This window comes from Micropterus salmoides, unplaced genomic scaffold, assembly GCF_014851395.1.
Source record: "Micropterus salmoides isolate LMB-PRFRI ecotype aquatic unplaced genomic scaffold, ASM1485139v1 Ms_hic_scaffold_12, whole genome shotgun sequence".
NCBI classification, from domain to species: domain Eukaryota; kingdom Metazoa; phylum Chordata; class Actinopteri; order Centrarchiformes; family Centrarchidae; genus Micropterus; species Micropterus salmoides.
In genome coordinates, this window is record NW_024040263.1 from 33,627,289 (window position 1) to 33,639,924 (window position 12,636).

Consider the following 12,636-nt stretch of genomic DNA (forward strand, 5'->3'; position numbering starts at 1 on the left):
AGTCGCCCCCTGCTGGCCTTTGCAGGAAAGAAGAGTGCAGGTTTAATGCACTTGTGCATTGGCTTCACCTTCCTTTTGCTCTGAGAGCAAAAACAGAGAGACTATGTTAAGTTAGGTCATTTAAAATAAGACAAAGTGGGCAGAGCATGTGGGAGGGATGTGGGCGGTGCAAACTAACCCCTTCCTTCTTCATACATCACAGAACCACATTTTGAAAGATTTTATTTAAAATGTTACAAACTTTGTCTTGTAGGAGACGACTTAGCACACTGTAAAAAACATTATTCTGTTGGTCCTCTGCGGCTCTACGCGAGGTTTGCATATTTTTCAGAAGGGAAACTTCTTGTGATTTTTTTGGAGTGTGCGTTCTTTTTCTCTCTTTATGTCTTCCTCCTCACAACGGATATTCCCTCCACAGGCTGAAAGACAAAGAACACAAATTAAAGGCAACTTTATTAATACCAATATGTTAGGGCAGAATATCAATCCACATTTTTCAGCATTACATGAACCTAAATTAAACACAAAAAAACAGTAATAATTATGATGTATTGTAAGTCTCTAAAATGTAAAGGAGAGGACAAATCCAAGCAGGTGTTCACTGGAAGCTTTCAAATTCAAATTAGCTTTATTGGCATGAATGTGTAGCAACAATATTGCCAAAGCTAAGTATAAAGTACATAAGGACAATTACTTTCATAAATTTCATTAGATAAGGAAATAAAACAGCAAAAGTTGTGTTTGTGTGTTTTAATACAAAATAAAATAATAACAATAAAAAAAGTTAAAAAATTGTGTAAAAATAAATATTTTAAAAAAGTAAAGAAAAAATATTAAGCGTGTGTGTTAAAAAATAAAAATATATTTAAATGAAAATAAAGCATGTGTGTGAGTTAAAAAAATATATATTAAAAATTAAAATAGATACACAGTACACAGTAACGTGTGTGCGTTATAATAATATGTAAAAAATTTAAATAAAATAAATAGATAAAACTGTAAACATGTGTGTGTATATTCATTTTGGGCTCAGGGCTACAAACACATTTCGGTTGCTACTAAGAAAGAGCTGAGGCTGACATGCATGTCTGCCACGTATCTCAGCTTCTGAACTGGATTGGATTATTTGTTAGCGGAGTCCCCCCCCCCCCCCCCCTGTTCACAGAAAACAAGATGGCTGACATCACACATAAATAAAGGTGACAGGTCTGTTTTACTAAAGCATTTTCATGCAAAGCTGCTCCTGACTTTGTTATTGAGATGGGCCAAACAGCTGCAGTTATCTCACACCGGAGAGCGTTCTGCAGTGCAGTGATTTATTGAACGGCAGGCAGATAAGAAATCTGGTTTATAAATTAGGGAAACCTGTGTCCTTGGCCATGTACACGTAGGGAAAATAAACGCTATGATGCCTTTTTTCCCCCTGCAGTAACCTGATGTCTCCCAGTAACCTGTTCTTTGTGTGGATGTGGACGCAGTGTGGGAGTTAATGCAAAGTAAGCGTAAGTAAGTGCGGTATTTTCAAATACTCTGGGGACACCAACAAACCCCTTCCTGCTTTGCAGATGTGTATGTGTGACGACTCTGCCTGCCTGTGCGTCTTCTCTGTTTTGCAGATGCTGGGTGTGGCTTGTAGGTGGAGCTGGGAGGGTTCAATGCGAGTACCCGCCCCTCTGGGAGTCAGTCTCTCTGCTGTCCTGCTGCTTCAACCTCAGCCTTTGCTCCTTTGCTTAATTTGCTGCACCCGCCAACATGCATTTTCATTCTCACTCATCCACACACTTCTGACATGACTGATGTTCCTCGTATCTACCCACGCCATCAACTTAGTTCATTTGTTTGTTAGTTTGAGTGAAATAGTTTGAGTTACCTAAAGTTGTACTTGGAGTCCGTGTGTGTTTGCAGCAGCAGGTCTCTGACCTCCTCAGGTGGATTCAGACCATGAAGTTGTGCTCGCTCCCATCGCTGCAGCCTGCTGATTCCTGCAAAGAGAGACACGACATGATAAATGACTCAGGTGTGAATTCACAAAAGGATTGCATGGCTTCTGTGGCTGTACACCTGCACAGCTGAGATCAGGAAATCGTGTTATACCGGCGCTGCCAAGCAGACGGCGTGTCGTGGCTCCGGCGCCATTTGCAAAATTGTCCTCTTACTATGTAAAAGAGCCTTATTGCAAAAGAAGTCCAATTCACATACAGCAGCGTTAATATCCACGTGCAGTGAGAATGAATTTATTAGCATCTTCAGAGAGTTGGTGTCTTTCCAGGCAGTAGATCATCTGGCACAGACAGATACAATACCTGATATTCACCACCAGGGAATGAAAATAAAACATGAAACCTACGGCTGCGAGAAGCGAAGACGCTGCAACTGGACGTGGTTGAAGATATAATTAGAATATGCGCTCTTTGAAATCAAACATTTTAAGATAAGAGTGATAAGGAAAGCTTCGTTCTTGTTGTATAACTTTTATACATGTTGTATAACCATGTCGTGTGCTACGCTACTACGCTACATCGCTAGTACACCTTAACAAATATTTTTGGGACCACTAGAGAATTGAACATTTAACAGACGCAAAACAAGGACAAACTGCACTCAGCTGCAAAACCTCAGTGTGTGCGTGGTCAAAACCTGTTTTTGGACCACTTTAACTTCAACCTCCCAAAAAGAGCAGACCCAGACGTAATGTAGAAAGCAGCTGATATGCTGCTTTGTGCATCGAGATGTCAGGTGAGGAAACACAGACTGTAGACAAACATGGACATAATGGCTGCGGTATCACCCACAGCTTTATGAAGCGGGACATTTTACAGCCTGGAGTTCTTGGTGCTAGGCTAGTAGTTTCCTCCTGCTAGGCTAAGATCTATCTCTGGAGTGGGAGTGCAGACACAGAAATTTAAGTAATAGTGATCTTATCTGACTCTGAGTAAGACATTCCTGAAAATTCCAGACTGTTCTTGTTTGCCGGCAGCTACGCCAATGTAAACCCTGCTTCTGCTGAATGACTGAAGCTAAGCAGGTTTGGGAACCGGAGGGTCGCCGGTTCGAATCCAGCTCGGACCAGAGTTGCGGAGTGTGGACTGGTAGCTGGAGAGGTGCCAGTTCACCTCGTGGGCACTGGAGCAAGCCCCCGAACCCCTCAGATCTCACTCTCCGTGTGTTGCTGTGGGTCCTGTTTGGGCATGAGTTTCGGACCTGTGTGTAAACACTAACAATAATAACAGAGTGCAGTTAATTAAGTATTTCTTCTTCTTCTCTGCATGTCTTTTGGTGAGATGCTTTGCTAAGTTGGACATGTTGCCTCGCTTGGTCTGCGTGGACTTTTAGACTGCATTTACTTTTTTGCGACATTGCAAAAGTCTACTTAAAATCCGCATGACAATTAGATGGAAACACAGCTACCGTCATTCTTCAAGTATTCGGACCAATAAAAGGCAGTACTGTATCGTTTTTAACGTTTACCGTGCAACACTACCTGCTAGGGGTGGAAATTAAGCGCCAAATACGGGTGGATTTTACATTTGGTGGCTAAATATTGGAAGGCTACCCGGCACACTGCAGGGTAAATGTTTTGGGGATGATATCTCCATGTAATATCTATTTGACGGTAATTAACAGCAGCCACACGTTCCCGTTTGTTATGTGTCACACTTAGATTGGTCCCTGCTGTACCCAGGGATCTAAAATGGTGTAACACGCAGATTATGGGGGTTCGTTCATTGGTTGTTGTTTATGTTCGTTTCGTGTTACTTGTGTTTGATCGGTGTAGATTTGAAGGAGGTGGCGGGAAAGAGGGGAGAGTGTAGCCACTTTCATATAAACATCCCGCAAAAAAGCACAGAAAAACATCCGCCAAATGCCGCATTCGCAAACGTTTGCGGCACAATCTGCAGCCATGTGTGCACAGAGCGCTCCGGAAAATAAGACGGTGTGAAAGCCGCTTGTGTTAGGAGCCACAACGTCGTGCTTGGAGTGTTTTTAGCATTTAGCAAGCTGGCTAGCTACCACCGTAATGTGGCGACATTTACCAAGTGTAGTAACCAAACCAACTAAATAAACAACATAAACAAATTTTTAAAAACGCAGACGAAAAGGAGAAAAAATAAAGTTGGCAGTCCAGTCTAGTGTCTGATACCCAGTCAGATCTTCTTATGGTCCAGCTGTCCTCCCCAGAGATAAAGTAATATTCTGTATTATTATAATAACACACGTTAATGTGTCATTTATTTTATTTTTATTTTATTAACACACACACACACACACACACACACACTTATTGTTTTACTTATTTACTTTTTTAAATATTCTTTTTTTACACACACAACCACAACTTTTGCAGTTTTATTTCCTTATCTAATGAAATGTATGAAATGAATTGTCCTTTATATATATGTAGCTTTGGCAATATTGTTATTTGAATTTGATAAAGGAATATGATTTATAGACTGTATAAAAAATGTTGCACACTGTGTCAGTCAGAACCAGGAGGCCAGACTGTGCAAAGAGGTTGATTGTAGAAAGTGATGGGATTTAATTTGATAATTAATTTAATAAGCATCTTGTAAGTTTAGAAAACAATTTACTGTTAATATCTTAATATAATTTTGCTTCAAATGTCACTCTGGGCTCTTCTTTAAATTTGTATTCGACATAATATATTATTAAAATAAAAAGACAGAAAAAAATGGATATGTGATACAAAAATAATTTATTATTTTGGCCGGTAAAAAATTTCCACCTACTAGTGAACAATATTTAAGTTAATACTGCTCTATCCATCTCTGTTATTATGCCAAAGCCAGATGTTCTACAGCCTGTACATGTGTAGGAATGTTACCCGTGCAGGGCCCGAATCTCCAGTCCAGATCGAACTGTCTGAGCCTCTGGAGCCTCTCCTCTGGTTCACTTTCAGCTCCTATAACAAGATTTAACACGACAAAGTATCAGACAAATATAACACTGCTCTGACATTAATAATAATTCAACGTTTCAAACAAAAATCCTTCTAACGTTAACCAAACAAATGCTACAATAACACTTCCTTATTCATAACGCTCCTTTCCATATTGCTGTTTTAGCCTTTTGCACAGTTTCGTAGATGCTGACTGAGACGTCATGTTGCAAACAGTGAACGCCCGTCTCACTGAGGCGGCATCAGCCCTGCTCTTCACCTTGCTGTGGCGGCGGCGGAGGAGGAGGCCTCTTCTCTCGTTTCCCCTCCTTCTTTGCTTTCTTCACCACCTTGAATGAATCAGTTATCAGTCCGCGCTTGGTTGTCATGGTCACTGATCTACAACATACACAGACACACTGGGTAAGTGATAACAGAGCCTCAATATCAGTGAGTTTGGCCATTTTTTCCACTCAAATAATCAATTCTGAAATGATGTTAACAAATTAGCACGAGAAAATCACCTCATCATCTTTCTCTCTACAAAAATAAGTGTTATCTTCTTCCAAATAGAAGCTTCTTTGCAGCTCCATTAACAGTGCCTTCATTTAACCATGTTTAAACTGAACAACAGCGCAGGATAAAACACCCAGTATCCAGTTCAACCACCTCGTAATGCAAGGTGGAGATCACCGCTGCAATTAAATCATTCGCATTTATTCAAATCAGAGTTGCTATTATTGGAACGCAGTCAGATGTGACTTGCAAATAAAATGTATGCAGTAGTCTTAAAGGATATCAGAAGAGGAAACAAACAGAAAACCTAAATCTGAGTCTCCACTTAGATGCGAGGTACATCATTTCAACTTCCCTGAAACATTTAGCCAAATACATCCAAAGACACCATGATCATACTCTGGGTTATTCAATAACTAGAATGCAGATAATATCAGCACGTTTCGGATTAAAGGACGTCTCATGTCACTAACGTACCGACACTGCTATGGGGAGTTTATGCTTTTCCTCAAAGCAACAAGAGACATTGTGACTGCGCCTTACGTGATTTCATACTGGACAGTGGAACAGAGTGTGTGCCTTGGGATAAATTGATTCACTGGTTCTACCCACTAAAGTCTTTCTTTAAAAGATATAAACTGAATATTGAAATTGTTCATTCTGTAAAGCTGCAGAGGAACATGTGTCCCATTTATATTGGAACTAGAAGGAGTTCATTCAGACTCTTAATATTTTGTTTTAAGGATGTTTTCTTCTGTGTTTTTAATTTCAGGGAGGATAAAAAAAAAGGATTATATTTCATAACAAATCTGTTATTCTTACTTTCCAAATTCCATATCCACAAATGTAAATGTACTGGTTCTAAACCATTCTTCCCCGTCTGTATGAGTGAACTAGATGCATATATGGACTCAAAGGACAACTATATTCAACACTTACGACCTCATGGAAGTGACTGATGCTGGAACTCGAGAACTCAAGTTGGTGCCTTAACCTGGACTTTCTCGCCAGGATAGGGCTGGACGATACGGGCAAAAATGTTATCACGATAAAAAAAAGTTTCATATCTTTCGATATCGATAATTATCATGATAAATATCAAATTGTTCATTTTTTTGAGTTTAAAGGCAGATTTTTGCTCCTGAGTGAAAGTTGAAGAAACCTGATGGTTATTGTGGTTTTAAACTTTTCTTTGTGGTCAACACTTGAGGCCAAACAGCGGATCACTTCACAAATCTGAGGTAGAACATTCAAAGCAATTATGATAAAATCTCTGTCAACAAATATGCACGAGTAAAATTAAGTAAAAGATTTTTTCAGTCCTTTTTCCTCAACAAAATAAAAATCTTAATAAAAAAATTAATCCTAACTAGTGTATTAATCAAGTGAATAAAATCAAACATATACTGAATATTTATTGAACATTTGTTATATTGTTATTGAAAAAATGATATTGTGATAATTATTATTATTGTTTTATTGTCCAGCCCTACCCCTGGTAAATAAAATGTCGTTATACAGTATGTTGTGTCATTTTATGTTGTATGTACAGTCCCCTCCAAAAGTCTTGGAACGGTGAGGCGAGTTCTTTTGTTTTTGTTGTTCACTGAAGACATTTGGGTTTAAGATCAAAAGATGAGACAAGAGTTCAGAATTTCAGCTCTCATTTCCTGGTGTTCACGTCTAGATGTGTTAAACAACTCAGGACAAACCACCGTTTGTTTGAAGCCGCCCATTTTTCAAGTGAGCAAAACTATTGGATCATGTGACTGCCAGATGTTTCTTGTTTAGACTGGCCAAGTCAATCAGCTGACCGTAACCCAACAGAGCATGCATTTCACCAAAGGGAGAAACACCCCGAAACTAACGAGAACTGAAAGAAGCTGCGGTAAAAGCCTGGAATAGCATCACAACAGTTTGGTGATGTCGATGGGTCAAAGGCTTGAGGCACTTATTGCAAGCAAGGGTTAAAATATTAAATATTATTTACTTTAAGATTATTTGTTCCTTTACTTTTGCTCACCTAAGAAAGCTGTGGTCTAAAACAAACGGTGGTTTGTCCTGAGTTGTTTAACACAACTAGACGTGAACACCAGGAAATGAGAGCTGAAATTCTGAACTCTCGTCTCATCTTTTGATCTTAAACCCAAATGTCTTCAGTGAACAACAAAAACAAAAGAACTCGCCTCACCGTTCTGAGACTTTTGGAGGGGACTGTATATGATGACCTTCTCAATAAAGTCAAGTAAAAAAAAAATAAAAGGCCCCAACATATTCCCCGGTGGGCAGGAAACGTGGGGCGAGTTCAGCGCCGACAAAACGGAAAGGGCGGTTCCCTGAACACCCTGCTGCGAACGCAAGCGCACTGCATTTTCCTGCCTTTTTAACACCGCTGTGTTTACAAACTGGTCGCAGCTGATTTGGCAACACCTGCGATGCGCCCACCACCGTTTCCGTTGAAAAAAAAAAAAACAAACCCCGCTTTGCTACGTTTTGTCGGCGCTGAACTCGCCCATGGTGAATGGTAAACCATGAAGTAAAGAATTAAATTAAAATAATACATACTAGGATCAAATAGAAAAACCTGTTCTGCCTGTAAATTGATGTAGAAATATTTTGTCAATGTTATTAGGCAGCTGCTTACAGTAAACAATCTCTGAAAGTCATCTTCTCTGCACAAAGGTTAGTCAGGAAAATGTTAAAAATGCCCAGAAATGTGAAAACATTTGGAAATATATCCTAAAACTTTTGCTGACTTTTGAGGATTACCAAAGTTTGGGAAAGTTGGAAATACATTCACAAAGTGCAACGCCGAAAACACATAATGCAGAAATATTCAATAACTTCACACTTATACAATGTAGTGCCCCCAAAATCACCTCGTACATCAATGATCTCCTGCTGGTGATACTACAACACTAGATTTGTAATAAAAATATAGTTTTGCATAATTTGGGGGAATTTTAATATTCAGTGACTTCACTGTTAAAGGCTGCAGTGTCTCCACTTTTCCACAATTCCCGAATCTGTGAATGTATTTCCAACTTTACCGAACTGATTACCAGCAGATGTAGCTAGAAGGATACAGTAACGTATATTTATTACTTGTTTTTAATACAACGGTCATCCTTTCAATGAACACCGAGTGCAGAAACCTGCCAGAGAAACACAAGTTTGTCGGTCCGACATGTTTACTGTTTTTATTTGCCGTCATGCACCACCATGCACCACCATGCTCCACCATGCACCACCATGCACCACCATGCACCACCATGCACCACCACGCCCCACCGTGCTCCACCACCATGCACCACCACGCACCACCATGCACCACCACGCCCCACCGTGCACCACCACGCCCCACCGTGCTCCACCACCATGCACCACCATGCACCCCCACCATCCACCACACCACCATGCCCCACCATGCACCACCACCACGCCCCACCGTGCTCCACCACCATGCACCACCACGCCCCACCATGCACCACCACGCCCCACCGTGCTCCACCACCACGCACCACCATGCACCACCATGCACCACCATGCTCCACCACACCCCACCGTGCTCCACCACCACGCACCACCATGCTCCACCACACCCCACCGTGCTCCACCACCATGCTCCACCACACCCCACCGTGCTCCACCACCACCACCACCGTGCTCCACCACCATGCTCCACCATGCACCACCGTGCTCCACCACCATGCTCCACCATGCACCACCGTGCCCCACCGTGCTCCACCACCATGCAGCACCACGCTCCACCATGCTCGGTCTGGGACGCGAGAGGCCCCCCCCATGTCACACGACATTAGCTGCGTCTGAAAAGTCTTTTCTGCTCAGGAAGGTTCAGACTGAGTGAAGTGACCCGGAGGTTTTTCAGCGGCAGCCGTGGTGAGAGCTGGTCCAGTTCTCTAAAAGCTGAGGAAAGGAGCTTCAATGCTTCCTTTCATATGTCCTTCAGCATAGGGTACACCGGACCGTCCTTTATGAAAGGAGAGGAGGAAACGCCGTCCCACAATTCCTTGCGGCGGCAACATTTAAAGCGGCGCACGTTCTCAAACTGAAACGATAAAATCCATCAACCACATTTAGCAAAATCCTGCAACACAGAACTCAGACAGTTTCCTTCTTTCTTTTGGCTTTTCTGTAATCTGAAGCTGTTTCAACAACGTTTTATGTTTCGGGTTGTTGAAATAAGCCATTAAGTGTTTTCTACAATAATAAATAATAATAAATCACGGACCATGACGGATAAAGGATGTTGATCAGCGACTACTAAGCCTTTTCTCTCTTATGGCCTTTATCTTAAACTCTCCACAATACCTGAGACCCGTGAGCTGTTACTGGTCTTGTCACGTGATCAAAGTGAGGATGACGTTGCAGCGTGCAGCCTCACGTCATGTCCCGCAGCCTTCAGTCCCAGATGCTGACACCCCGGCCTCCATCAAGGCAAAGATCCAGCTGGACGACCTCTACAGGAGGCGTTTCCCACACACTGATTTATTTGTGGCGGCCTGACACATTATCAAGGCTGATTTAACTTTGATTTAGTTTCTATTTAAAATGGGTCAAATCCTATTTGTATACGCTGTCATTCAGAGGGAAACACTGTGTTTACAGGCAGGAGGGGCAGCGTCTCCATGTGACAACCTGTCCGTTATTTAGTGACCGGCAGGAACCTTATCTGCCTTTTTGCGGGGCGCAGAGTCAAAGACGCGCTTTTTGTAGTCCATCTTCGGAACATTGTAGTTTCACGTCAGTAACATTCACGGTCGCGTAATTACGTCGCTTAGAAAAGAGCAGTCGGATCCTCTGAGCCCCTCTTTTCCTGAGTCCTTACGGATTCTCCTTCACACCTTTCCTTGACCTCGTGACGTTTCATCATCGAGGTCAAGGAAAGGAAGTTAGGAAAGGAGATGTTTTTGACTTTTCGGACGCAGCCAGTTGTATTTTGGCTGGACGGACCACAGACTGAATATAAAAAGGGACGGACGGAACATCAACAACCATTAATCAGCCAGTACAACTTTACAGTGGGCTCAATAAGGATCGTGCATTCAGCTTCAGGTGACTCATCATGTCCACTGATCGATAACAGAGGCTGCAGGAAATAATTACAAGCTCGCGATAAAAACAATATATCCGTGTTTCAGCGTGTGCAACTTCAGCTGAAGGTTTCAGCCTTATGCGACTGTTAAATTTCAATACGAGTCTCTGAACTTACCTCGTTATTCAACAATAAAAAAACGCCCCAGTCTTTTCTCTTCATTCAATCTGCAGCGAAAGCAGCCGAGCAAAACAACGACGACGGTTTCTTCTTCTGTCTCTACGGTGGACTCCAGACTACAGGCTCCTTTCCTGCCCCTGCTGCTGGTAGTGCAGATTACAGCTAAGCACTACAGTTCTTAGTAATAACGAAACTGAAAGCATTTGTCATTCATGTTGTGTTTGTTCATGAACCAAATTATTTTGGATAGATTTCGATTATTTATTTAAGACCATGACTTTAGATATTTAGGAAAAATAAAGATTATAGGCTAATCTTTTAAGCCTGAGCCCATATACGTATTTGAACCTCTTTGTCTTAAATGAAAAATATTACATTTAGCTGACGCTTGTATCCAAAGCAACTTACAATTGTTATACATGTCAGAGGTCAGAGGTCACACGCCTCTGGAGCAACGAGGGGTTCAGTGTTAAGCCATCACCTAACACCCATTCACAAATACAACATTTCAAAATAAATCATACATTGGCCTACTGTGAAGCATCATACAGTCAGAAGAATTTAAGACTAAATATTTTTCTTTGCTTGTCCGTGATGCCCCTGTGAATACAGCTGTGCCCTGTTCTATTATTCTGTCTTTTAATTTAGGCTATTTTGTTTTGGCTGAAGATTCAGCAAAAACTGCTGGATGAAAACTCACCGAAATTCGCACGTAGGTTGTAAATTTTACCCACTACTCAGGCAAAAAAACCCAAAAAAGGCCCTGATAGACCTCATGGTGGCGCTATAACAATCAACTTTCAGCGTTTTTGCAATTATCTCGAAAAAACGGCTTAGTTTAGAGTCAAACTTCCTTCATTATTTTAATCTCTGGATTCATTTGCATATTTGCTCCAATGGTTTTCTGCTCTAAAAATGTCAAATTAAACAACTTTTTATCACTTTTCTCCAAAACCTATTTTGAGAGCTCTAAGTATAATGTGGTCTACATGCGAAAAAAAGCAGGGAAATCATCCTTTAAAACATTTTCACAAATTAAATAAAGGTTTCACAAATCTGAAACTATGTTTGATTGAAACTTTAGCCTCTCTGGGACAATCTAGTCCAGATTTGAGAGCTCTAGGTAAAGTGGTTTTTGATCTGGACCTGGTCTAATGTGGTCTACACATGAAAAAAGCACAAAAATCGTCACTTAAAGTATTTTCACAAATTAAATAAAGGTTTCACAAATCTGAAACTATGTTTGATTGAAAGTTTAGCCTTTAGCCTAGACAAGACAGAAACACCAGGTATATATACACACAGGGACTAACGAGCAGGGCGGGAGCAACACAGGTGACAGACATGAGGCTAAGTTAATAATTTAACACCCTGCATCCATCACAAGTCTTAAAAAAAAGAAAAACCAAATTCACCGACTGGACTGATGGAGACGCACCCGTCGTTTCAGGGAAGATGACCCACAAGAGGAAACAACAAACTGTAACAACAACAAATCTCTTTTCACTCTTCACGAGTCCAATAAATGTCCAGGAGTTGTCCTTGGATGGGACACAATAACAGGAAATCCAATAAAACCTATCAATCAAACACGATCACAGAGCCGACCAGCTTCTCTCACAGCGTCTTCACAGAGGTCAATATGTGCTGCAGGGCTCGTGTAGGGGATCAAACTACATTCATATATATTAACCCAAAACACCAAGAATAAGAAACCTGTCACACAGAGAGCAGCGTGAGCCGGTGGTTTGCAGACGAGAGGATGACCAATGACTGTAATAATGAGAAATTGATTTCTGATTCAGCAAAAACAAACAAAAAAATTCTATCTGTAGTGCAATTACGGACCATTGGTAAGCTGTTGGTCTGGAAACGTTTTAACCATTTCAAACTGCTGTGCTTGTAGAACATGTTAAAGCCTCTCTGGTCCAGAGTCTAAGAACTCAACAACTATTTAATGGATTGTTGTGGATTTTGGTTCAGACAG

The 12,636-nt window shown here is 41.2% G+C and overlaps 1 protein-coding gene across 2 annotated transcripts; it reads right to left on the reverse strand.

Moving 5' to 3' along the window:
• Positions 1–205: 205 nt before the first annotated feature.
• On the reverse strand, positions 206–10,799 carry pold4 (DNA polymerase delta 4, accessory subunit). 2 transcript variants are annotated; one of them, XM_038714645.1, is made up of 5 exons: positions 10,647–10,799; positions 5,178–5,296; positions 4,844–4,921; positions 1,871–1,982; positions 206–419 (listed from the first exon to the last, which is right to left on the reverse strand). In XM_038714645.1, exons 2-5 carry the CDS (start codon positions 5,284–5,286, stop codon positions 395–397), a joined length of 324 nt encoding a protein of 107 aa, XP_038570573.1. In that variant the 5' UTR covers positions 5,287–5,296; positions 10,647–10,799; the 3' UTR covers positions 206–394. The 2 variants fall into 2 exon arrangements, with proteins under 2 accessions (XP_038570573.1, XP_038570574.1); XM_038714646.1 differs by lacking the exon at positions 10,647–10,799 and adding an exon at positions 8,519–8,542.
• Between the last annotated feature and the right edge of the window lie 1,837 nt (positions 10,800–12,636).